The sequence below is a fragment of the Somniosus microcephalus genome, chromosome 2 (genome assembly GCF_052327205.1).
Source record: "Somniosus microcephalus isolate GS21.2 chromosome 2, FLI_Smic_1.0, whole genome shotgun sequence".
Lineage (NCBI taxonomy): Eukaryota > Metazoa > Chordata > Chondrichthyes > Squaliformes > Somniosidae > Somniosus > Somniosus microcephalus.
Window position 1 is genome coordinate 274014706 of NC_140988.1, and position 23894 is coordinate 274038599.

The following is a 23894-nucleotide window of genomic DNA, read 5'->3' on the forward strand; positions in this document are numbered from 1 at the left end:
TTATGTGCTGTATAACCTCTAGTAAATGGGTCGAGACTGTTGTTACTAATTTCACAGCTCACAGTAAAACTTTCAGCCCATTATTCAGAATTAAATTCAGTCCCAAAAATGAAAGATCAATGTGTCAACTCACTGCACGTCCCAATCTCTCTAGTTGTTAAACATTTGGCTCCTTGTCCAGCATTTTTGGGGATTTATGAAAACCAGGACGGTGGCATAGTGGTTAGCACTGTTGCCTCACAGCGCCAGGGACCCGGGTTCGAATCCGGCCTCAGGTGACTGTCTGTGTGGAGTTTGCACATTCTCCCCGTGTTTGCGTGGGTTTCCTCCGGGTGCTCCGGTTTCCTCCCACAGTCCAAAGATGTGCGGGTTAGGTTGATTGGCTATGATAAATTGACCCTTAGTGTTAGGGGGATTAAATACGTGGGGTTACAGGGATAGGGTGGGATATGTGTTGGTGTAGGGGTTACGGGGACCGGGTGGGATATGTGTCGGTGCAGGCTCGATGGGCTGAAATGGCCTCTATCTGCACTGTGGGGTTTCTGTGATTCTGTGATAACAATGCATTAAATTCAGATGCACATAAATAGTATAAAAATGATTCTATAAAGGGTGGGTGATCCACACTGCCAAATTACTGCCCAGGTGGTGAAGATTAAAATCTATCCCAAAGTCTTTTACTTTGATTTCTACTAAAGGGCTGAAGTGAAACAAATCTTCATCCAATTTCTGTTGGATGGGCATCCACAGAATCACAGTGCTAGTGTAGAAAATAGCCTTTAGCAATAAACTTGAGACCATCCAAAACTCTGCTACCCGTGTCCTAACTCGCAACAAGTCCCATTCACCCATCACCTCGCTGACCTACATTGGCTCCCGATTAAACAACGCCTCAATTTTAAAATTCTCATCCTTGTTTTCAAATCCTTCCATGGCCTCATCCCTCCCTGTCTGTGTAATCTCCTCCAGCCCTACAATCCTCTGAGATATCTGCGCTCCTTCAATTTTGGCCTCTTGTGCATCCCCAATTTTTACCGTTCCACCATTGGTGGCCGTACCTTCAGCTGCCAAGGCTCTAAGCTCTGGAATTCCCTCCCTAAACCTCTCCACCTCGCTACCTCTCTTTACTCCTTTAAAACGCTCCTTAAATTTACGTCTTTGACCAAGCTTTTGGTCGTCTGCCCTAATGTCTCCTTATGTGGCTCAGTGTCAAATTTTGTTTGATAACGCTCCTGTGAAGCACCTTATGGACATTTTACTATGTTAAAAGCGCTATATAAATAAAAGTTGTTATTGTTGTTGCTCTTACTGTCATAGAATGCAAACAAAAAACAAATGATTTACTTCTTGTGCTAATTCTTCACCTTGACAATTACCACACAAAAAGAAAATCATACAGAAAAAGTTAATACCTGGCTAGGTATGAAGTGTGCACTGAATCCAACTTGTGCCATTTCCAACAGGAAGGTATCTTCATTCTTATTGCTTGTCCCTAGTAGAATTAAAACAATAAAATACATAACTATAAAGCATGTATCTCCTTGTGCTTACAGAAATGTCATGTCATGCTATTTCCATCACAACTTTGATTAATTTTGGTCAGGCTTCCTGGCCCTTGAAATAATATTGGCACCATGGATTGGCTTAAGATGAAATCATGGATGCTGCGTGAATCTGTGCTTATGGTCACAGACCAGGTGCACATTCGTAAAGTGGAATCACTGTTCAGATCTGGTGCAACTTTAAGAAGCTCTGAGCAAGTTCAGTTTTAGAAACACAGTGAAGAAACCCTGTAACTGGTGGAAACAAGCAGAGCAGCCACTCACAACAAGTTTAAGGGAAAGGCCCCAACATTGTGACCATGCCTCTCATTCTGAGTATCTGGAGCACTGTGTAGAAGCTCTGACCGCATTATGTAGCTATAACCTCATTTGCTCTTTTCGGGCCTGTAATACATAGAATTACAATACGGAAAAAGGCTGGCCCAACCAATCTGTGTTGGTGTTTATTTTCAGCACAAGCAGTAGTTTTAATCCCATGTGCCTGTTCTGTGCCATATCGCTTTATTCCTCTTTTCTTCAACCACCTATCTAACCTATTCTTGAATGTTGATATGGCCTCTGCTTCAATCACTAACTCCAGTAGTGCATTTCACTCTCACAACCCTCTGTGCTTAAGTTTCTTATATTTAATCTTATATTGATGTCCCCTTGCTCTAGATGGGTCAAGCATTGGAAACAGTCTGTTGCTATGTCTTCTGTCCCATCCTTCATAATTTTAAACACCTTTATCAAATCACCCCATAATGTCTTCTGTTCTAATGAAAACAGCCCCAAATTTCCAAGTCTTTCTTCGTATTTGTATTTCCTGACAGCAGGCAGTATCTTATTGAATCTGTGCTGTACCCTTTCTATTGCCTCAACATTCTTCCTATAGTCCAAAACTGCACACAGCATCATTGTAGCGAGCCTTCAAATGGATTAATTATTTGAAAATCACCAATTGACTAAAATAAAAATATAAGAACACAAAATACTTTGAAGAAAACACAAAGAAAGATTTACCTTCAATACTAAAGATACGTTCTCTGAGGGCACTAGCTATTTCTATCAAAGCAGCTTCTGAAGATACATTGAAAAAATGCTTCTCTTTTGGGTCATTTGCAATGGACTTGATTTCCTTGATTAAATTGTCTGGGTTTATTCCCTCTCTAATGTAATATCCAAGAACCTATGAAATAAAAAAACATTGAATTTTATTACATCAAAGAAAATTGCACATTTTTGTTAGCTGTTCCAATTTCCAATAGGTTTTGCAGTTGATGATATTGATAAATTTAGCTTGCCTGGAATGTTAGCTTTGTTCAGTGGTAACACTCTCACGTCTGAGTCAAAAGACTGTGGGTTCAGGTCCCACTTCAAGTCTTGAGCACATAGGGGAAGGAATTCTACAGCTCTTTGGCGATAGTGTTCCAATCTCGCCTGGGAGTTTTCTGTGACTACGTTTGTGGGTGGAGCCTTCTGTTAATCCAAACACGGCCACCGACATGAAGCAGCTGGGGGTAGGAGCTAGGACTCCCAAACTTGGGAGTTCCAGTAGCCTTGGTATGGGAAACATTGCTATGGTGATTGTTGGCCTAGAGGGCAGAGATGTACAGGTCTCAAAGATGGTGAAATTGGGCTCACACTGGAGGCCCAGGCCTTAATCGTGACTTGGAACCCTGAAGAGATGGTGAGACCAAATTTTTCTTTGGTCCACAGCAGGAACAGTCTGGCATTTTATAGGGGAGCTGGTGCCGACACTCACCCCTCCCCAATCACCAACACTGCATTTTGTGGCCTCCTGGGGCAGGCGGGTTGCCAAGAGGCCTCCCTAATGGAGCAGGCACCTACCAGCCCTATGCAAAGAGGGTGATCTCCCACTGACCCTGCATACTTTGGCAGTGCCAATGGGAGAGCTCACTAGTGAGTGCAATCCTGGTGTAACTGCTGGGATCATGTCTTCATGAAATTTTAATCTAGGCTGACACTTCAACACAGTTCCAAGGGAGTGCTGCATAGTTGTAGGTTGTCCATTGCATTAGCCAGCAGACTCTGTAGACTGGATTGGTGGGGGGAGGGAGCACAGATGTTTAGCTGACGTGTGTCAGTACTGACTAGGCTTCCAAAATGCTGACTGTCAGCATCAAACATTGACTATGAATTAGTTAGTGATATTAGGGAATGAATACTTAACACATTTGTGTGATATTCTTCTGCCTGTTACTTTAACTCAGGTGTTAACTATTGAGTTAGTTGTTTCTCTTCATCGCCAAACCATCGTCTTTCTGCACTCACTCCAGTTTTGAGATACTAATAATGCTAGTTAGCTATAGCAATTTGGTAGTAAAATTTATCATGCTGTAGCCTATAAGCCAGTAAAACATAAAATTAAAGTGGGCAGTATAAGTCAATGAATGTTTAAGGAGTTTGTATGACATCCCTTTGAACAAACTTTTAACACATTTAATATAAACAGGTTAACACCTGTGTTAAAATAGCTGACAGAGCAATGTCATATGAATATGTTAAGCATTTGTCTGCTGATATAGCCAACTAATTTCTAGGCTAAAGTTTTTCTTTGACTGGTGCAGTAACATAGAAACATAGAAACATAGAAGATAGGAGCAGGAGTAGGCCATTCGGCCCTTCGAGCCTGCTCCGGCATTCAATGAGATCATGGTTGATCATCCAAATTCAGTACCCTGTCCCTGCCTTCTCTCCATATCCCTTGATCCCTTTAGCCTTAAGAAATATATCCAACTCTTTCTTGAATATATTTAATGAACTGGCCTCCACCGCCCTCTGTGGCAGAGAATTCCACAGGTTCACCACTCTCTGGGTGAAGAAATTCCTCCTCATTTCAGTCCTAAATGTCCTACCCCTTATCCTTAGACTATGACCCCTGGTTCTGGACTCCCCAACCATCGGGAACATCCTTCCAGCATCTAGTCTGTCCAGGCCTGACAGAATTTTATAGGTTTCGATGAGATCCCCTCTCAATCTTCTAAACCCCAGTGAGTATAAGCCCAATCGACGCAATCTCTCCTCATACGTCATTCCTGCCATCCCAGGTATCAGCCTGGTGAATCTTCACTGCACTCCTTCCATGGCAAGTACGTCCTTCCTCAGATAAGGCGACCAAAACTGCACACAATACTCAAGGTGCGGTCTCACCAAGGCCCTGTATAACTGTAGCAAGACATCCTTGTTCCTGTACTCGAACCCTGTTGCTACGAAGGCCAACATACCATTTGCCTTCTTAACCGCCTGCTGCACCTGCATGCTTACCTTCAGCGACTGGTGCACAAGAACACCCAGGTCTCTTTGCACTTCCCCTTCTCCCAATCTATTGCCATTCAAATAATAATCTGCCTTCCTGTTTTTGCCACCAAAGTGGATAACCTCACATTTATCCACATTATAGTGCATTTGCCATGTTTCTGCCCAATCACCTAACCTGTCCAAATCGTACTGGAGTTTCATGACATCCTCCTCACAGCATACTCTCCCACCCAGCTTTGTGTCATCTGCAAATTTGGAGATATTACATCCAATTCCCTCATCCAGATCATTAATATATATTGTGAACAGCTGGGGTCCTAGGACCGATCCTTGCGGTACCCCACTAGTCACTGCCTGCCACTCGGAAAACGACCCGTTTATTCCAACTCTTTGCTTTCTGTCCGCCAACCAGTTCTCTATCCAAGTCAATACCTTGCCCCCAATCCCATGTGCCTTAATTTTGCACGCTAATCTCTTATGCGGGACCTTATCGAAAAGTGAACAGTAAAATTCCAGAAAAATGTATTTTTGAAAGATTCTATTGTTCAGTGCATAACCTTGCTAAATATTTTACAACCTCTGTTAAATTATGGATATCTAATTTGCTAAAATATAAAGTTTGACGTTTACTTACAGCAATCCCAAATCTGATTATTCGTTCATTCTCACATGCAGCTATCACTTGTGGTAACTTGGCGCTGTCATGAGATTCACCATCAGTTACAACAACCATGACCTTTGTTGCTGTTGATCTTCCACCATTTTGAGGTGAGAATGCATATTTCCTGAAATATGACAAAGTGATGTGACAGATTGCAAAGAACGGAACCAGCTCGACCTTCAAGCACAAAGCTGCCAACTTACTTAAAATAAGTTAGCTCAGTGAATTCTACAAGTTAGTTGTGTAAATTTAAAACAACTGCCCAGCGATCTACAAGTCTTTCAATTAATATAGAGGTTAAAACTTCATGTTAATTAGTTTGTAGGAAATTATGAAATTATAATTAAAATTAAAAATGAGGCAAAACATGCAGCTGTGCTTTTCCATCTGGGCCCAAAGTACTGACCGCCAATGTTAGGATCATAAATCTGTTCCGTTAAAGGTCTATGAACTAGCAGTCTTTGTCTGAGTGCTTTCTTATGCCATTGGTCTGTTGCTCTGTTCTTAATTATTTAAGCCATCTCTATGTTTCTATTTTATATGGTGTCCCCCAAAAGTTACGGGTAAATGCTGTCACTGTGGACTCAATTTTGTCGCAACGTTGATCTTCTTGTGATATCATTATCCACCTATTTTATATAAACATTTTAAGTCCCTATCGCATTCTGAAGTTAACACTCCAGATGTCACACTTTGCTCCAACAAATCATAACTCAACAATATTTTTAAAATATATACAAAAAGAGAAAGAAGCTCATTTACTTCCTGCTGCTTTTTTTCTGAAATTGAGATAATCTAAAGAGGCTGTTGAAGGAACAAGGGGAAGAGCCATCTAACTGCCAACAGCAACAATCATTAGCCTCGAATTGACTTCAGGACCGATTGAGAACACTTCCTCAAAGAGAGTCCTGAGCAATTGGCTTAAAGGGACAGTTAACAGCTAAACATTACAACTGCAGACTACTCGTGAGCAATGCCACAGGAGATCAGCTAGTATTTTAGGTAACTAAATAGACATAATAGGGTTTGTCTCTGAAGGACTAAAAGTGATTGAGTTGTATCATTTAATTATAGTTTTTTACACGAAAAAAATACAAAAACAAAACAAAAAAATTATAGTTTTTGAACAGGACAAGGTTTTCGGCAACCCATGTGGCCTACGAGTGTAACAAGAATTGGAAACATTCAAAGAAATTAAATGATGAATAAAAGTAAATAAATTATTGCAGATCTGGTGACAGCTCAGTGTGGAAATTTAAACAAAGGCATCACTTGTAAACACAAATAAAGAGTGGGAGATCCTGAATATAGGCACGAAGGAAAATCTGCACATCATGCTAGACTCTCATACTTAACCACAGTAAAGGCTGAATGAGGGTTGTGAGGAAAGATCTCCAGCTGTATCCTGAACTTGTCTTTTCTCTTTTTAGGTGTAGGTGGACCTGCTCTGAATTTCCAGTATAAACTGTTTTTATTAAGAGGATGATATAGTCTAGGCAATTACTGCAGCACTATTTTTTCATAAGCAATTACAAATAAATAGTTAATGCAACTTGCTTTAAGACGTAAATTACCTTGCGTAGTCAATTCCACCAGCTGTGTTTGTTTCCTGTCCTTGCTTTTGTGGGATGTTTGCTGCAACCTGTTCAACTTTGGCTGTTGTTTTGTAAGAGTTCAACTTGAATTGAATTATTGCATCTTCAGCATATTGTACAATAGACACCTATTTGGATCAAATAAGTGGAATCACCTTTTACAGTTGAACATACAAGACAGTTTTTCACATATATACTTTTCAAAATGGCAGTATTACTGCCCCTTTACTTAGGCACAAAGACTTGCCAAGGGGCAGGCGCATTCCGGGGACATATCGGGGTGGGGCGGGGGTGGGTAGTATGATGATCTGATCCAAAACTACAGGTGTGTTCAGGTCATTGCAAGTGGAATGCATTTTGGCAGCGGGGCAGACAGGAAATTCAGTCATATTATATCCCACAATATTCCTCACATCCTTCTGTCAAATTTTCACCAACTTTTCTAACCCTCTCTTGAATTTACTGCTTCCCTCAGCAGTCCATTCCATACATTCACTGTACTCTGCGTAAAGTGGTTACATCTAAAATTAAAACAGAAAATGCTGGAAACACTCAGCAGGTCAGACAGCATCGTAGAGAGAGAAACAGAGTTAACATTTCAGGTCGATGACCTTTCGTCAGAACTAGACAAAGTTAGAGATGTACCAGTTTTTAAACAAGTACAAAGGCAGGGAAAGGGGGGAGGGGAAGAAAGAACAAAAGAGAAGGTCTGTGATAGGGTGAAAGGCAGGAGAGATTAAATGACAAAAGGGATGATGGTGGTTAAATCGAAGTTGTCTTTTCATCCTGCCTCTTATGTTTGGGACTACATCATACTTAGAGGCAGGACTGATGGGACGCTGAACTCCGCTGGAAAGTTAACCTGTTCTGTCCAGTGTACAAGCCAACCGTAAGTGTGCCCGGGTCAAGCAGAAGTACTTGCTGTACAACGGCCATAAGTGGGGCCCCCACAATACCATTTCAAATAGCAATCAATCTCGGACAGATTGACTGCCATTAGCAAAGGAGCAAAACAGAAAAGGAGCAAGCCATGACAAAAATCATTACCTTGGAGATCTTACGCTGCATTGGTCTATGGCCCTAACACAAAGTGGTTAGATGCCACTCCAAAATTCTGTGCCTGCGCAGGGTGGGTGCCCCAATAGTGCCGTCAATGGAACGGGTACCCACCCCTATTATGCAATAGGGGTGCTTGGGATTTGGGCCAGGGCCAGGGTCAGGACCACAGCAGGTGGGCAGGTGGAAGTCCTGCCTCACTGCACCCCCAGTGGCAGAGTGTGGCTCCAGGAATTTCTAGGCTAGAGTGCCTTTGATCATTCTAATTTTAGTTAATTTTTCAACAAAAATACACAAGTTAGATTTTGAAACACAACTCACCCTTGGAGGATGCAAGTGGGAATGAGAGGGTGTAGAAGGAGAATTAAGTGTGAAGTGATTAACAGCAGAGCAAGGGGTGGGGTGAGGGAAGAGGGACAGAGAGGTGGAGCAGATAGTTCAAAGGGGAAGAGCTAAGCGTAGCAATGAGAGTGCGTAGGGACAGCAACGTGAGTGAGGGGTGGTAGGAAGGGGAGCAGGTAATGAGAAGACAAACCTATAGGGAATGCGATGTAGTAGGGCGAAGGACAATTGAAGGCAAAAGGCAAGAGGAAGGCAGTCACTAAGGGCACACTTTCCCCACAACCTTCAACAGAAAATGTAACCTCCAGCCATTGGTGACATCTTTCCCTGTCATACTCCGCTGCACCACCCAGCACTTCCCATCCAAAAGAAAAAGGAAAATACAGAGAGCGAGAAAAAGAATAACAGACAGAAGGAGAAGAGGAGAGACAAAGAGAGTCACAGAAACACAAAGACAACAGAATAGGTAAAAGAGAGATCATATTCGCCGATGTAACATGTGCAACATCACGCAAGACCTCCTATGGAATTGCACACAGGGAGTCAGGACCAAGAATAGTCTTAAGGTGAAGCAGCTGTAGAGGCTGGGATAATAGTTGGCATGCAGGTGTAATTCAATCCCTATTATAATGTCATACACTCTGTCCTTATTTTTATAAAATATATACTGACACACAAAAAATTTACAGATAGTAAAATCCGAATCTTGAGTAAAGCCACAATTTACAAAGCCAAAAAAAGAGCCAAAATTAAAAAATGTGTAGTTACCTGAGTTTTGTTAGGGCCGATGTCTAAACTTCCTGTTAATTTTTTAAGGAAATCTTGGACTGGCGCCCAAGGCCAGATACTGTTGGATCCATCCAGCACTATCACAAGATCCATGTAGGATGCACAAGCTATAAGCAGAATAAATGCTATAGTGTTAATTGTGACATGTTATTACCGTGCATCATCCACTCAATAGAACTGTATGTCTGGCCTGCACAAATCTGTACAGATGTTATAATGTGCTGCCTGGTCAGTAAGCTGCAGCAGTGCTAAATACATATTGGATAATAATTTCTCTCCACGGATGTTGCCTGGCCTGCTGAGTTTTTCCAGCATTTTCTGTTGTTATTTTGGATAAAAGTTCCTCTGTTCACTAATGCTAATGAAAATGCCAACGTGAATACAAAGATTTATACTCACAGTGACCTTTTAGCTAATATTAGCGAGCTGAGAAGTTTTACCCCCACTGTAAAACTATACCAATTACACCAGTGAAAGTGTACTAAGCAGCTTTACAGGGGACCCCCCAACAGTCCTGATAGGTATGTGTCGTGTTAACTAAACAACAGGCCACCATAAATATTCCAGCCTCCAAATCTGGGGATAAGCACATGTGTTGTGTTTGATACAACCTTTTTTGATGTTAATCCCTTTCCCAAGCAGTTTTACAGAATTGTTGTAAGATGAACTTTGTTCTCATCCCTATGCAATTTTATAGCAACACTTAGAAGCAGTTACCTAAAATCTACACTTAATTGCACCTTCTCTTACTTAACATCCTTCTAGGACCTCAAGGGACTTCCTTACGTTCCTCAGCCTTTTCTTCCTCCAGCAATCCACAGGCTTTGGAAACCCAATTGGTCAATGCTGATGTCTATCACTGTCCAGGAATCAATTGCCTCAAACAATGTTGGTAAAAATTGAATAACGTCGCTTCCTCATAACTCACCTTCATATGTTATACAGAAGGAGCTGATGTCTTGTGATATTGCTCAAGGGGAGTGGAGGCAGTGGGATATCACCACCTGCATGCTGCAGGTTGGTGGCAATGAGGGCATGCTTGACAAGTCAAAGGTTACACAGTCAGAGAGGTCCAAAAGACAGGGAAGGTAGAAATCATGTTTGCAGGAAGATCAAAAGAGCAACATTGAGTGGCACAGAGTTAAGGTTGTTGCAAAAGGAAAGGCCAAGACTGCTGAGAATGGAAATGCTGCTGAATGTATGGTAAAAGATAATGGTCCTGAAATTTCAAAGGGCCAAATGTGTCGGTTTTGCATCCGTGAGCTAGGACTTGTGCCCGTTGATCCCCTACAGCATAAACATAAATAGCTGGGTCGGTTAATTTAAATGTCCATTTGGAGTTCTGTGGTGCAAATCCCATGTAAAGTGCTAGGGAGTTAGAGCGCAGCCGTTAAATAGCTAAGTCTGGCTGAAGATTGCTGCAGCAGGCTGGGTGAGCAGCAGGTAAATAGGGAGGCACTTGGCTCAGATAATTGACTATCAGGTAGCTGGACTGGATGATTCAAGTGCTTTTTTTAACCACTTTTAAAGAATATCTTCCACTGGAGGACTTGGCAGAGGCAGCCAAAGAAGGGAGAGGAACATTACATGGAGGCAGAAAGGAAGAGCCTACAATTACATTGAGATCAACCTATAAATTCTCCTGGATCAGATTCAGCAAAGGAGAGAGAGAGAGGGAGCTAGGTCTCTCTAGGGGAAGTTGTAAAATAGTGTGTTTTGTGCCACATAAAGTGCCATCTCTCTGTAGTGTATGTGCCTTTAAGTCAGAACTACTTTTACAGCTCCTGTATACTGTAGTACCGGCAGTGACCACACCGGTATATAAGCTTTGCGCATGCCTCTCTACCCCCAGTCTAGAGACTACCCTCCTCCAGTAAAGACCTGTTTATTGTTCATGTACAGCATCTGTGTGATTATTTAATAATAGCATATCCACTGAACCACGGATCTAACAGTGGCGACGAGTGTCGATTCGAATCTAGCTGCAACATAAAAAAAATAGTCGAGGCCAGGAACACGGGCGTCGACCACGAGCAACCGCCCAGCAGTCAGGCAGAGATTGAACTTCGCAGGGGAGGCTGTGGAGAGCCGGGCTTGGTTCCCCAGCCACGACGAGCAGTAAGAGACCGACGACAGGTCCAGCGCAGACCCATCCCGAGCAGCGGCGGCTGGAGCCGACCGACGGCGGAGAGAAAGCCGAGCAGCATTGATGGGGTAAGACAGAGGGTGAAGAGCGCAGGGCGCAGCCGGGGGTTGAACACCGAGCGGCGTCGAGAAAAAGAAAACAAACCGGAGAGAGAGAGGGTTAAGAAACAGCCGGGTTCTAGACGGAGCGGCGTCGAAAAATATAAAAAGAAGAACGTGCAGAGCACAGCCAGGGCTCACGGGCTGAACAGGGTCCGCGGGGCGAAAAAAGGGGAGACGCCATTGAGCCGCGGAGAAGAAGGAAGAGCGCGCCATTTTTAGAAGCCGCAGCGGAGAAGAAGGGCGAGCGCGGGAAGGAAGGAAAGCGCGGGAGATGCCATTTTGTGCCAGCGGAGAAGAAGGGGAAGCACGGGAGGCGCCATTTGTGACAGTTAACTCACACCCAAGGATGCCGAAGAGTGGCAGTATCTCTACGTTCGACATTGAAGTCGAAGATTGGGTGACATATGTGGAACGTATTGAGGTGTACTGCAGGGCGAATGAAGTGCCAGATGCTAATAAAGCACTGGTTCTGTTAAATTCCATGGGTGCAAAAACTTATGGGTTACTGCGAAATCTAATAACCCCAGAGAAGCCGATAAACAAGAATTTTGAAAGTATAGTAGAAATCCTACAGGACCACTTAAACCCCACACCGCTGCTGATAGCAGAACGATTTAAGTTCCAAATAAGGAACCAACACAAAGATGAAAGCAATGCTGAGTACCTAACGGAACTGTGCAAACTATCGAAACACTGCCAGTTTGGAGCGGGACTAGCAGATATGTTAAGGGACAAGTTTGTGTGTGGGCTACAAAGTGAAGGAACCCAGAAACGGCTTCTATCAGAAAAGGACCTTACGCTGGACAAAGCTTTCAGTATGGCAGTATCACATGAAGCAGCCGCAAGGGGCGCTGCAGAGATACAATGGAGACCGCAAGAATATGGCACCAATGAAATGTCCTATGGAACAGGGAAGTGCTATCGCTGCAGCAGAACAACACATGACCAGAAAGATTGTTGGTTCAAGGACCAAGTGTGCAGACAGTGCGGGAAAGCAGGACACATAGCAAGAGTCTGCAGGTCTGGGAAGAAAACCAACAGTAAGAAATCTCCACAGGAGAAGTACAAAAAGGTACACCAGGTGATGGACAGTGGTTCAGACGAACAGAAAAGTGACACAGACTCCGGAAGCAAGGAGCTGGGTTGTCTGAAACTACATAAGGTAACAGAAATGGAGGATCACCAGATTATCTGGGTTACACTCAAGATAGACGGAGTCCAAGTGAAAATGGAATTGGACACAGGGTCAGCTCTAACAGTCATAAATCAAAGAGACTACAAGCGGCTATTTTCACACATACCCTTGAAAGCTACAGAGATTGTCTTGAAGACGTATATGGGGCAAAAAGTCTACCCCAAAGGAAAAATAAGGGTGAAAGTGACATATAAAGGCCAGGAAATACCTAAAATGGATATATATGTATTGCCAAATGGAGGACCACCACTGCTAGGAAATGAATGGACCCGGAAGATACAATTAGATTGGCATTCCATACAGGCACTAAAGGTTGAGGCCAAAAAGGGTGACAACGTCACACCTGGACGACTGTCAAAAATGCTAACTGACGCAAAAGAAGTGTTCCAGGAGGGACTAGGAACACTAAAAGGAATAACAGCAACGATTAAAATAGAGGAAAATGCAAGCCCAAAGTTTCTGAAGGCCAGACCAGTGCCTTACGCGATCAGACCAGCTGTTGAAGCAGAGCTGGAAGGGTTGGAACGTTCAGGAGTACTGTCCAAAGTGGACTGGAGCGAGTGGGCTACACCCATCGTTCCTGTAATGAAGAGGTCGTTGAGTAATACGCCTGGGGAACCAAAGAAGGTCCGCATCTGTGGGGATTTTAAGGTGACAGTGAACCCAGTCCTTCACACGGTACAATATCCACTTCCACGAATTGAGGATATTTTCGCCTCGCTGTCTGGAGGTAAACGCTTCACCAAAATTGATCTAGCCCAGGCGTACTTGCAAATGGAGGTAGAAGAAGCTTCGAAACATTACCTTAAGATCAACACTCATAAAGGTCTCTATCAATACAACCGGCTGGTGTTTGGAGTAGCCTCGGCTCCGGCTATCTGGCAAAGGTCGATGGATCAGGTCCTGCAAGGGATTCCGGGGACCCAGTGTTATTTGGATGACATCTTGGTCACGGGCAAAAATGACGGTGATCACCTCGCCAACTTGGAGAAGGTGCTCACCAGATTAAAGGAGTATGGGCTACGAGCTAATCGCCACAAGTGCGAGTTTTTCCAGAAACAGATCTCGTATTGTGGCCACGTCATCGATGAAGAGGGGTTACATAAGTCCCCATACAAGATTGAGGCAGTAGTCAAGGCTCCAGCACCGGAAAATTTTGTCACAACTGAGGTCGTTCCTCGGGATGGTAAACTACTACCACAAGTTCTTACCAAATTTGTCTACGGTATTACACCCGCTGAACACCCTACTGCAAACAGGGGTACCATGGAAGTGGGATGACGAACGTAGATGAGCTTTCCAGAAGTGTAAAGAATTGATCACATCAAAAGAGGTGTTGGCCCATTTCAATCCAGCACTACCAATTCGTTTGGCATGTGATGCATCAACCTATGGTATTGGAGCGGTGCTGTCGCACAAATTCCCAGACGGGTTGGAGAGGCCAGTAGCCTTTGCGTCTCGGTCACTAACCTCAGCCGAGCGCAACTATGCCCAAATTGACAGGGAGGCCCTCAGCCTAGTATGGGGAGTAAAAAAATTCAACCACTATCTGCATGGGCAGAAGTTCACCTTGCTGACTGACCACCAACCACTTGTCTCCATCTTTAATCCTAAAAAGGGCGTTCCAGTGATGACTGCACAGCGGTTACAAAGATGGTCCCTGTTTCTAGGGGCGAGTCAATATGAAATAGAATATAAAGGCACGAAACAGCATGGGAACGCTGATGGGCTATCGCGCCTGCCACTGCCTACTGTGGAGGAAGCACCAGCAGTGGACCCTATCGAGATATTTTATTCGTCAATAATTGAACGATTGCCAGTAACAAACGCGGATATAGAGAAGGAGACCCGCAATGATCCGACGCTGTCGAGGGTATATGAATTGACGGTGAGGGGATGGCCAACACATGGCGACTCACTGTTGCCAGCATTCTCATCCAGAAGAGAACAGCTGTCAGTATGCCAGGGGACAGTGATGTGTGGATCCAGAGTGGTGATTCCACCCAAGTTAAGGGAGAGAGTGCTAAATGAGCTAAATGAAGGTCATCTGGGGGGAGTGAAAATGAAAAGCCTTGCTAGGGCTTATGTGTGGTGGCCGGGAATCGATCAACAAATCGAAGACCTAACTCAGAGCTGCTTAGGATGCCAGAAGGTCCAAAATGCACCACCACATGCCCCTCTACACCCATGGGAGTGGCCCTCCTCTCCATGGCAATGGGTGCATATTGATTTCGCTGGTCCATTCATGGACTCAATGTTCTTAATAGCAGTGGATGCTCATTCAAAGTGGCCTGAGGTGGTAAAAATGTCTTCAACCACTACAGAGAAAACGATTGCAGTCCTACGGAACATATTTGCCAGAAACGGTTTGCCAGAGCAGATTTGCTCTGATAATGGACCACAGTTTGTGTCCGACGAGTTCCAAAAATTTATGAGAAGGAATGGGGTAAGGCATTACACATCCGCCCCGTATCATCCAGCCACAAATGGATTGGCTGAGAGGTTCGTACAAACCTTTAAGAAGGCGATAAAGGCCATGTGCGACGATGAAATTCCACTACAGCATAAGATGGACAATTTCTTATTAGCCTACCGAAACGCGACACATGCAGTTACCAACCAGACCCCGGCCATGACGTTCTTTAACCGATGGTTGGGATCTCGTCTGGACTTGCTCAGACCAAATGTGCAAAGAAATGTTGAGGACAAACAATTCCAGCACATCAATGAGAAGCCGAGAAGGAGCTTCAATGTAGGGCAACCAGTCTTGGCCCGTGACTATTGAACAGAGAAATGGCAACCCGGAACGATATGTACAAGGCAGGGGCCATTAATGTACACAGTGGATGTCGGGGAGAACATTGTGAGACGCCACGTCGATCAGATCTTAGCGTCACAGGAACGTGTCAACCCCATGTCTCGAGTACCTGGGGATGAACCCGACATAAAGGTAGCATCTACTTCAGACCCAGTAGCAGTGGAACCCGATGAACTACCCGATGAAAAGGGGTCAGAATCGCCTCTGCACCAAGAACAAGAACCTCCGGAAAGGCGCTATCCCGAAAGGGTCAGGAAGCCGCCCCAAAGACTGAATCTATAAATGGACTTTTGTTGTTTAATGTACATGTTAAAAATGTTAATTGTTATTTGAATATTAGGGGCACTACTAATCTAAAAGGGGAGGAATTGTAGTGTATGTGCCTTTAAGTCAGAACTACTTTTACAGCTCCTGTATACTGTAGTACCGGCAGTGACCACACCGGTATATAAGCTTTGCGCATGCCTCTGTACCCCCAGTCTAGAGACTACCCTCCTCCAGTAAAGACCTGTTTATTGTTCATGTACAGCATCCGTGTGATTATTTAATAATAGCATATCCACTGAACCACGGATCTAACACTCTCTCTGCCCCGAACTGCAGACCAGTGCCACAAGAAGTTCAATGACCTGATGAGGACAGGCAAAATAACACACCAACAATTCACCCTTTTCAATCCTTGGGAACCAATGGTACCAACACACTATTCACCCTTTAAAATGAATAGCTATGCAACTAACCCATCACATTGCACTCTGGTTAAGGGGAGCACTAAATTAGGATCTTACAGCTTGGTTCTGATTGTAACTTCACCCGCCTGGCAGAAACCAGGTGGGGAGAAGCAGCTAAGATGGAGTGGGGGACTTACCCACTCCCCATCCTGATCTGACTGGCTGCAATTGTTTAGCAGAGCTACTTAACCAAAGAACATGCTCATTAAAACATGAGAGTTGAAACGTTATGAGATGATAATAATGTTCTTTTCAGAAAGTCTGACAATTTCTAGTATTAAGTCTACAGTACATGCAGTAGAACGCCTCAATGGATTCAAAACATCTGGAATAAAATAGCTTACATTGAAGAGCAGGTGAGAAGGTTTTTGATAATTGGAAGTTTGAATTTACATCTGCGCACAATCCTGTTGGATAATTCTGCTTGCCACACTTCTGTGCCCATAATGGAGCACAAGTCTGAAAGAGGAAAGGAAAAATAAATTAATTCTGTCATTAGCAACACTCTGGCTGGAATTTTCCGGGGGGTCAGCGGGCAAGATTGGTGGTGGGTCAGGTGGGAAATTTGCTATTTTTGACAGCGGGTTGGGACCCCGCTGTCAACCTGCTGCAATGCGCCTTTCCAGATGTCAGGTCTGTCAGCGCTGAGCAGATGCACTGCAACAACTCGTCAAGGCTTCTTCGGCAGCACCTCCCAAACCCACCACCTCTTCCAACTAGAAGGACAAGGGCAGCAGGCGCATGGGAACACCACCACCTCCAAGTTCCCCTTCAAGTCACACACCATCCTGACTTAGAAATATATCCCCGATCCTTCATCGTCGCTGGGTCAAAATCCTGGAAAACTCTACGTAACAGCACTGTGGGAGTACCTTCACCACACGGACTGCAGCGGTTCAAGAAGGCAGCACACCACCACCTTCTCAAGGGCAACTAGGGATGGGCAATAAATGCTGGCCTTGCCAGTGACGCCCACATCCCATAAACGAATAAAGAAAAACAAACAAAAAAACAATGGGACAGGATGTGTGGCAGCAAATTGCTGAAAATTGAAATCTGCCGGTACAGTTCAGTGCATAAGGAAGCAGTGCTGATATAAGTTCACTGAGCTCATTAGAAGGGGCAAGGTAGGACACTGGCTAGCTATGCTTTCACCAAAGAAAAGGTGATTGCTGCATGCACCTGAAAGCATTCTGCCCCTCACAACCTGTAGTGGTTTGCATGGGTCCTGAAAGCCCCCTGTCTTCACTCTGCGGCATCTTCTTTGAACATCACTCATTCCCATAGCACAAGCACAAACATCGGTTGAGGTTATTACGTGGTTGCATAGTATAGAATAAACAATTTTGGCCCCAAATTTCTACAGGGCTAATGAAAATGGTACACTTTGGCTTGGGTGACTGCAAGGCAGCTGAAGAAAATGTAATTAAAAAAAAATTAACAACGGCGATAGAGGCACTGTAACCAAGCACACTGTGATAAATCACACTGTCTTGGTGTGGGTGGTCCCTCTGCAGGCCACAGCAGTATTTTATATCAGGAATGCACGGAATTTCCACCATCCAGTGTTGCTATGTGCTAATGATGTGTAAGCCATATGATGTATTCTTACCATTTCCATTTCATTTCAATATAACCACTCATATTTGGGCAGATATATTGAATGTTACTTCTGGTAAGAAGACCTGGAAGTGGCAGCAGGTGGTGACAAGCCATTGGTTTGGCTACTCACTCAATTTCCCCCCCACCCCACCCCACTCCTGGAGTTAAACTGGGGAACTCCAGAGACAATCTGCTCCAGTTCAGATGACTTCCTTTCGGGAAATTGGTTTGGAGGAGGAGATCAGTTGAGCTAATGATTCACCTCCTTTACACTGTTAACTTTAGCAGCTCCTTCAAACCAGTTTTTCCCAGTGAGGTCATGAGGCCTCACTATTAAAACAAGATGAATATAAAGTTACAGTTAATCATAAATCTTTTTAACAGTCTGATTTGCAAGAGATACCAATTATGAAACTCCCTCATTATGAACAAAAACGTATTACAAAAACTTCTGTCTGCTAGAATCCCTAAGTATAGAGGCTAACATAAACCATGTTCCTGGAGAAATCTGTAATTGCCAGCTTTACATCGAACATAGATTATCATTATACTAATTTCTTCCCGTTGTATGTACAATCTTTAAAAAAGGGTTTATATCACTGTGTTAGACACAATTACGAATTCCTTTGAAATTTGATTTGTAAATATATCTGCACAGGAGTTCTCCTGATCTCCCACCATAACTTCATGTTGAAAATCTTCAGACTCCACTACCGCCACCCCCCTCCCCCAACCCCCCACTGAGAAGCAGTGTGAATGTTTGAAAGTGGAAATGCAAGGCCATTATTTTTGATGGAAGATTTACCTTCTATTAACTCTTTGAGCATTACTCAGCATCCTAAACAAATTCAACACACATGGTTCTGTGCAATCTGGTTGCAGTGTCACTACTTTTCTCAAAATTGATCATTTGTTTCAGTGGACACCCATGGGAGTCAGGTGGAATGACTACAAATTCCACCAGGAAGCAGAAACCCGGGATTCCAGCATTGCATTGGCCTTGTTTGGGGGCACAGCCTCCTCCCACCTCAAACAAGGCCACTGAGGTGGAGGGGGCGAGGCTGAGGAAAGCACGGGAAAGTCCTTATGAATGCCTGCTTCCTAAGCCTCAAAGGGACTTGGCATAACTTTGGGTCCCGGACACTGGATGAGATGAGGTATACTGGCCTCTCAAAGCGTGGAAGTGAGTTCCACCCAGGGGTCCAGGCTGGGGTCAGTACCTGAACCTTTGCAGATTGGCAGGGGGAGGGAATTAAAAAAATAAATGTAAAGCAGTCCTCTGACACAGGACTGCTGAGGCCACAGCCCAGCATTTTCTGAGAGCAGGGCGGGGCAGGATGGGGGGGGGGGACCCTGCACCTAGCACCCCTTAGGCTTAGGCTGGCCTACAGATGCACCTTCACACTGGTGAAGACCCGCTCCTGGAGGCTCTTCCACTTTGGTGGAGTTCAGCGCTGGACACGATCCCGGAGTGAATGCGAGGATTGAAACTCTGCGGATTTTTGGGGCCATTAGACCCGCTGAATTAGGCAACATAACGAGAGGGTTGCTGCATCTGCTTGTGGTAAGAAGCTCCACTGAACTGTATCATTGAATAGGTCTAATTCATGCCCCGCAATGCTCTATGTGGCAATTGTTGAAGCTAATCACTAATTGAACTCCACTCCAGCCTACTGCATGTCCCCTTTACCCCTTTGCCTTCAGCTACCATGCTCCAGCACTTTGGAATTCCCCTCTCATATCTCCTTCTTGTTTCAGTCCCCACCTTCAAACACCTTCCCAAACCTTACCTCTTTCACCATTGCCTCCCCTAATTTATTTCTTGCTGCCTGCTCATTGTCCACTGCTCCCTCTGTAAAAGGCCTTGGGATGTTTTGTTGCATGAATGGCGATATACTAATTTGAGTTGTTTCCCTCGCCATGCGATGTCCTGCAAAGGTCAGGTACTATCCAAAGGGAAGAGAAAAGGGTGAGGGGAATGAGTGGCTTTGCTGTTTGGTTTAGAAGCTGTGTTAGCACAGCAGTTGGAATAGATTGCCTGTCTAAACTCCAGAAGGAGAATGGTACATAACATAAGAACATAAGAAATAGGAGCCATTTGGCACCTCGAGCCTGCTCTGCCATTCGATAGGATCATGGCTGATCTTCTACCTCAACTCCACTTTTCTGCACTATCCTCATATCCCTTGATTCCCTTAATATCCAAAAATCTATCGATCGTTGTCTTGAATATACTCAACAACTGAGCCTCTACAGCCCTCTGGGGTAGAGAATTCCAAAGATTCACCACTCTCTGTGTGAAGAAATTTCTCCTCTTCTCAGTCCTAAATGGCCAACCCCTTATTCTGAGACTGTGACCCCTGGTTCCAGACTCCGCAGTCAGGGAAAATATCCTCCCTGCATCTACCCTGTCAAGCCCTGTAAGAATTTTGTATGTTTCAATGAAATCACCTCTCATTCTTCTAAACTCTAGGGAATATAGGCCTAGTCTAATCAATCTCTCCCCATAGGACAATCCACCCATCCCAGGAATCAGACTGGTGAACCCTTTGTTGCACTCTCTCTATGGCAAGTATATCTTTCCTTAGGTAAGGAGACCAAAACTGTACTCAGTACTCTAGGTGTGGTCTCACCAGGGCCCTGTATAATTGCACTAAGACGTTTTTACTCTTATACTCAAATCCTCCTGTGATAAAGGCCAACATACCATTTGCTTTCATAATTGCTTGCTGTGCCTGCATGTTAACTTCCAGTGATTCATGTACAAGGACACCCAGGTCCCTCTGAACACCAACATTTCCCAATCTCTCACCATTTAAAAAATACTCTGCTTTTCTATTTTTCCTACCAAAGTGGATAACTTCATATTTCTCCACATTATATTCCATTTGCCATGTTCTTGCCCACTCACTTAGCCTGTCTATATCCCCTTGAAGCTTCTTTGCATCCTCCTCACAACTTACATTCCCACCCAGCTTTGTATCATCAGCAAACTTGGATAGATTACGTTTGGTCCCCTCATCCAAATCATTGATATAGATTGTGAATAGCTGAGGCCCAAGCACTGATCCTTGTGGTACCCCACTAGTTACAGCCTGCCAACCCGAAAATGACCCATTTATTCCTACTCTCTGTTTTCTGTCCGTTAACCAATCCTCAATCCATGCGAGTATATTACCCCCAATCCAATAAGCCCTAATTTTGTTTAATAACCTCTTGTGTGGCACCTTATCAACTGCCTTCTGAAAATCCAAATACACCACATCCATTGGTTCCCCCTTATCTATTCTGCTAGTTACAACCTCAAAAAACTCTAACAGATTCGTGAAACACGATTTCCCTTTCATAAATCCGTGTTGACAGCCCAATCCTATTATTATTTTCTAAGTGCCCAATTACCCCGTCCTTAATAATAGATTCTAGCATTTTCCCTACTACTGATGTCAGGCTAACTGGTCTGTAGTTCCCCGTTTTCTCTCTCCCTCCTTTCTTAAATAGTGGGGTTACATTTGCTACTTTCCAATCCGTGGGAACCATTCTAGAATCTATTGAATTTTGGAAAATGATAACCAATGCATCCACTATCTCTATAGCCACCTCTTTCAAAACTTTAGGATGTAGGCCATCAGGTCCAGGGGATTTATCAGCTTTCAGTCCCATTAATTTCTCCAGTACTATTTTTTTTACTAATACTAATTTCTTTCAGTTCCTCATTCTCGCTGGACCCTTGGTTCTCCACTATTTCCGGGAAGTTTTTTGCATCTTCTTCTGTGAAGACAGCTACAAAGGCCACGATTTCACCAGTGGAGGCGGGATCGCGGTGGGAGAGGTGGTTGGCGGGTTCCAGTCTTACTCCCAACTGCAACTGCTCAGTAAAAAGGATTTTCCGTTAATACAGTAGCGCTTGTTTATCGTGCCTTGCGGGGTTCCTAGCCAATTAAAAGGAAGTGGTGACGTCATTTGATGACGCGTCATCTGCCGGTTTCCTTAAAGGGACCATGGCCGCATTCATTTTGACAGTTGTGCTGTCAGTGTTCTGCAGCATTGAGGTACTGCAAACACTGACAAGCACTGCAAAAAGGTGCATGGCTGCACCCAGGCTCTCCCATGATTCCCTCCATATGCTTATGGAGGGAGTCACAGCATGCAGGGAGGTTCTCTTCCCTTCCAAGGGTGGAAGAGACCTCCCCAGGAGACCAACGCAGCCTGGTTGCACATTGCAGAGGAGGACACAAGCCAGGATGTCGTCAGGAGGACCAGGCTGCAGTGGCGCAAATCTTTCAATTATCTCAGTAGATCACGAAACGTTACTGCAAAGCCACACTCAACATCCTGCTGTGCCACTCATCACATCCCCATAACTCTGCCTTCCCTACCCTACTCCTGCACATCCTTACTCACACCAACTTACCTTGCACCTCCACCCATCCCTCTCTATCTACATTATCACTTCCCCATCTCACTAGCCACTCCTCACACTCACCCTCATCCTAGTGCAATCATACCAACTAACAACACACAAGGGTAGGCACTTGGGTGATTTATGCAATGCTCATGTAAATTTTCTGTTACTATGTTCTCAAACATTGAAATCTTTATTTTCAACACTTTGCCTTATTCTACAGATTTGTGCTCACCTTTGGAAATATCTTAGTGAGTTGCAGTGAATGGTGAGACATAACAGTATCCCCTGCAATGGTAATGAGTGTGAAAGGAATGGCTTGGTCATTGTAGGAATGCTTTATGATGATGGTGTGGGGTGGTGTTAACCTGTCACATCCTGTGACAGCCAGGGTGTACAGCGTCAAGTGAAGTAAATCTGGCCATGGTGATGCCATCCCTGGCCTCCAGGCAGCAATGTTGTCCAGTGCTGATGCCCTGTGTCCTGTGCAGCATCAGGTGATTGCAGAGGAGGTTGATATTGTTGTTGGTGATGTTGGTGTACCTGGTGATGTTGGTGTTGGGGCTGATCGTGGAGGGGTTCAGAGGATCAAGGTGAGAATTTTTCAAGGGCACCGATGTTGCCAGAATAGATGGCAGCTGAAGTTGAGGTGGCAGAAGCGATCTGTCAATGGTGAGAGAGCTTGCTCCAAGGAGGTGACAGTGGATTCCTGGGATGGCAGCACTGTCGTATGAGGAAAGAATGGGTCGAGTCGGCCTGTATTCACTAGAGTTTAGAAGAATGAGAGGGGATCTCATTGAAATTCTGACAGGGCTAGACAGACTGGATGCAAAGAGGATGTTTCCCCTGGCTGGGGGGTCTAGAACAAGGGGTCACAGTCTCAGTATACGGGGAAGGACATTTAGGACTGAGATGAGGCGAAATTTCTTCACTCAGAGGATGGTGAACCTGTGGAATTCTCTACCACAGAAGGCTGTGGAGGCCAAGTCACTGAATATATTTAAGAATGAGATAGATAGATTTCTAGACACAAGGGGCATCAAGGGGTATGGGGAGAGAGCGGGAATATGGTATTGAAATAGAGGATCAGCCATGATCATATTGAATGACAGAGCAGGCTCGAAGGGCCGAATGGCCTACTTCTGCCCCTATTTTTCTATACTTCTATGATAGAGAGTTTACTCCAAACACTTCCAAACTGCATGCAGCTCAAAAGTGTCTTCCAAATCCTGAAGGCTCAAGCTTCTGACATTGGAAAGTGACCAGCTGTAAAATGGTAGCTTTCATACCACTTTTGCAGCTGTCACCTATTCACAGCAATGGGGAGACATAGAGAACCCACCTACTTTCCTGACGTGATCTCCGAACAATGTGAACCCCATTAAAAATGTAGTAAAATAGAAAAAGGCTGGCAAAATAGTAGTAAGCAAGCACTTAACAAGCAGTTAATTATCTTAAATGCCTCCCCCGCTGCTTGGTGTCGGGTCTGTTCTGAAATGCAGACCTGACACTTTGGAAACTTACATGGAGGCGGGTTCGTAGCGGATTCCCAACCCGCTGTCACCCATTTTGATTTTGACAGCAGACCCACCTCTAAACCCGCACTCTGAACGCCGGCATAATTCAGCCCAAA

At 44.4% G+C, this 23894-nt stretch overlaps 1 protein-coding gene across 2 annotated transcripts in view; it reads right to left on the reverse strand.

Moving 5' to 3' along the window:
* Window positions 1–23894, reverse strand: part of itga2.2 (integrin, alpha 2 (CD49B, alpha 2 subunit of VLA-2 receptor), tandem duplicate 2) — a 216607-nt gene that overhangs the window by 79788 nt on the left and 112925 nt on the right. For both annotated transcript variants that reach the window (XM_085972514.1, XM_085972511.1), the window contains exons 5-10: window positions 16602–16716; window positions 9246–9373; window positions 7059–7207; window positions 5458–5608; window positions 2565–2730; window positions 1413–1492 (exon numbers count right to left, since the gene is read on the reverse strand). In XM_085972514.1, coding sequence (XP_085828640.1) covers window positions 1413–1492; window positions 2565–2730; window positions 5458–5608; window positions 7059–7207; window positions 9246–9373; window positions 16602–16716 — 789 coding nt within the window. The remainder of the gene's footprint in view (window positions 1–1412; window positions 1493–2564; window positions 2731–5457; window positions 5609–7058; window positions 7208–9245; window positions 9374–16601; window positions 16717–23894) is intronic.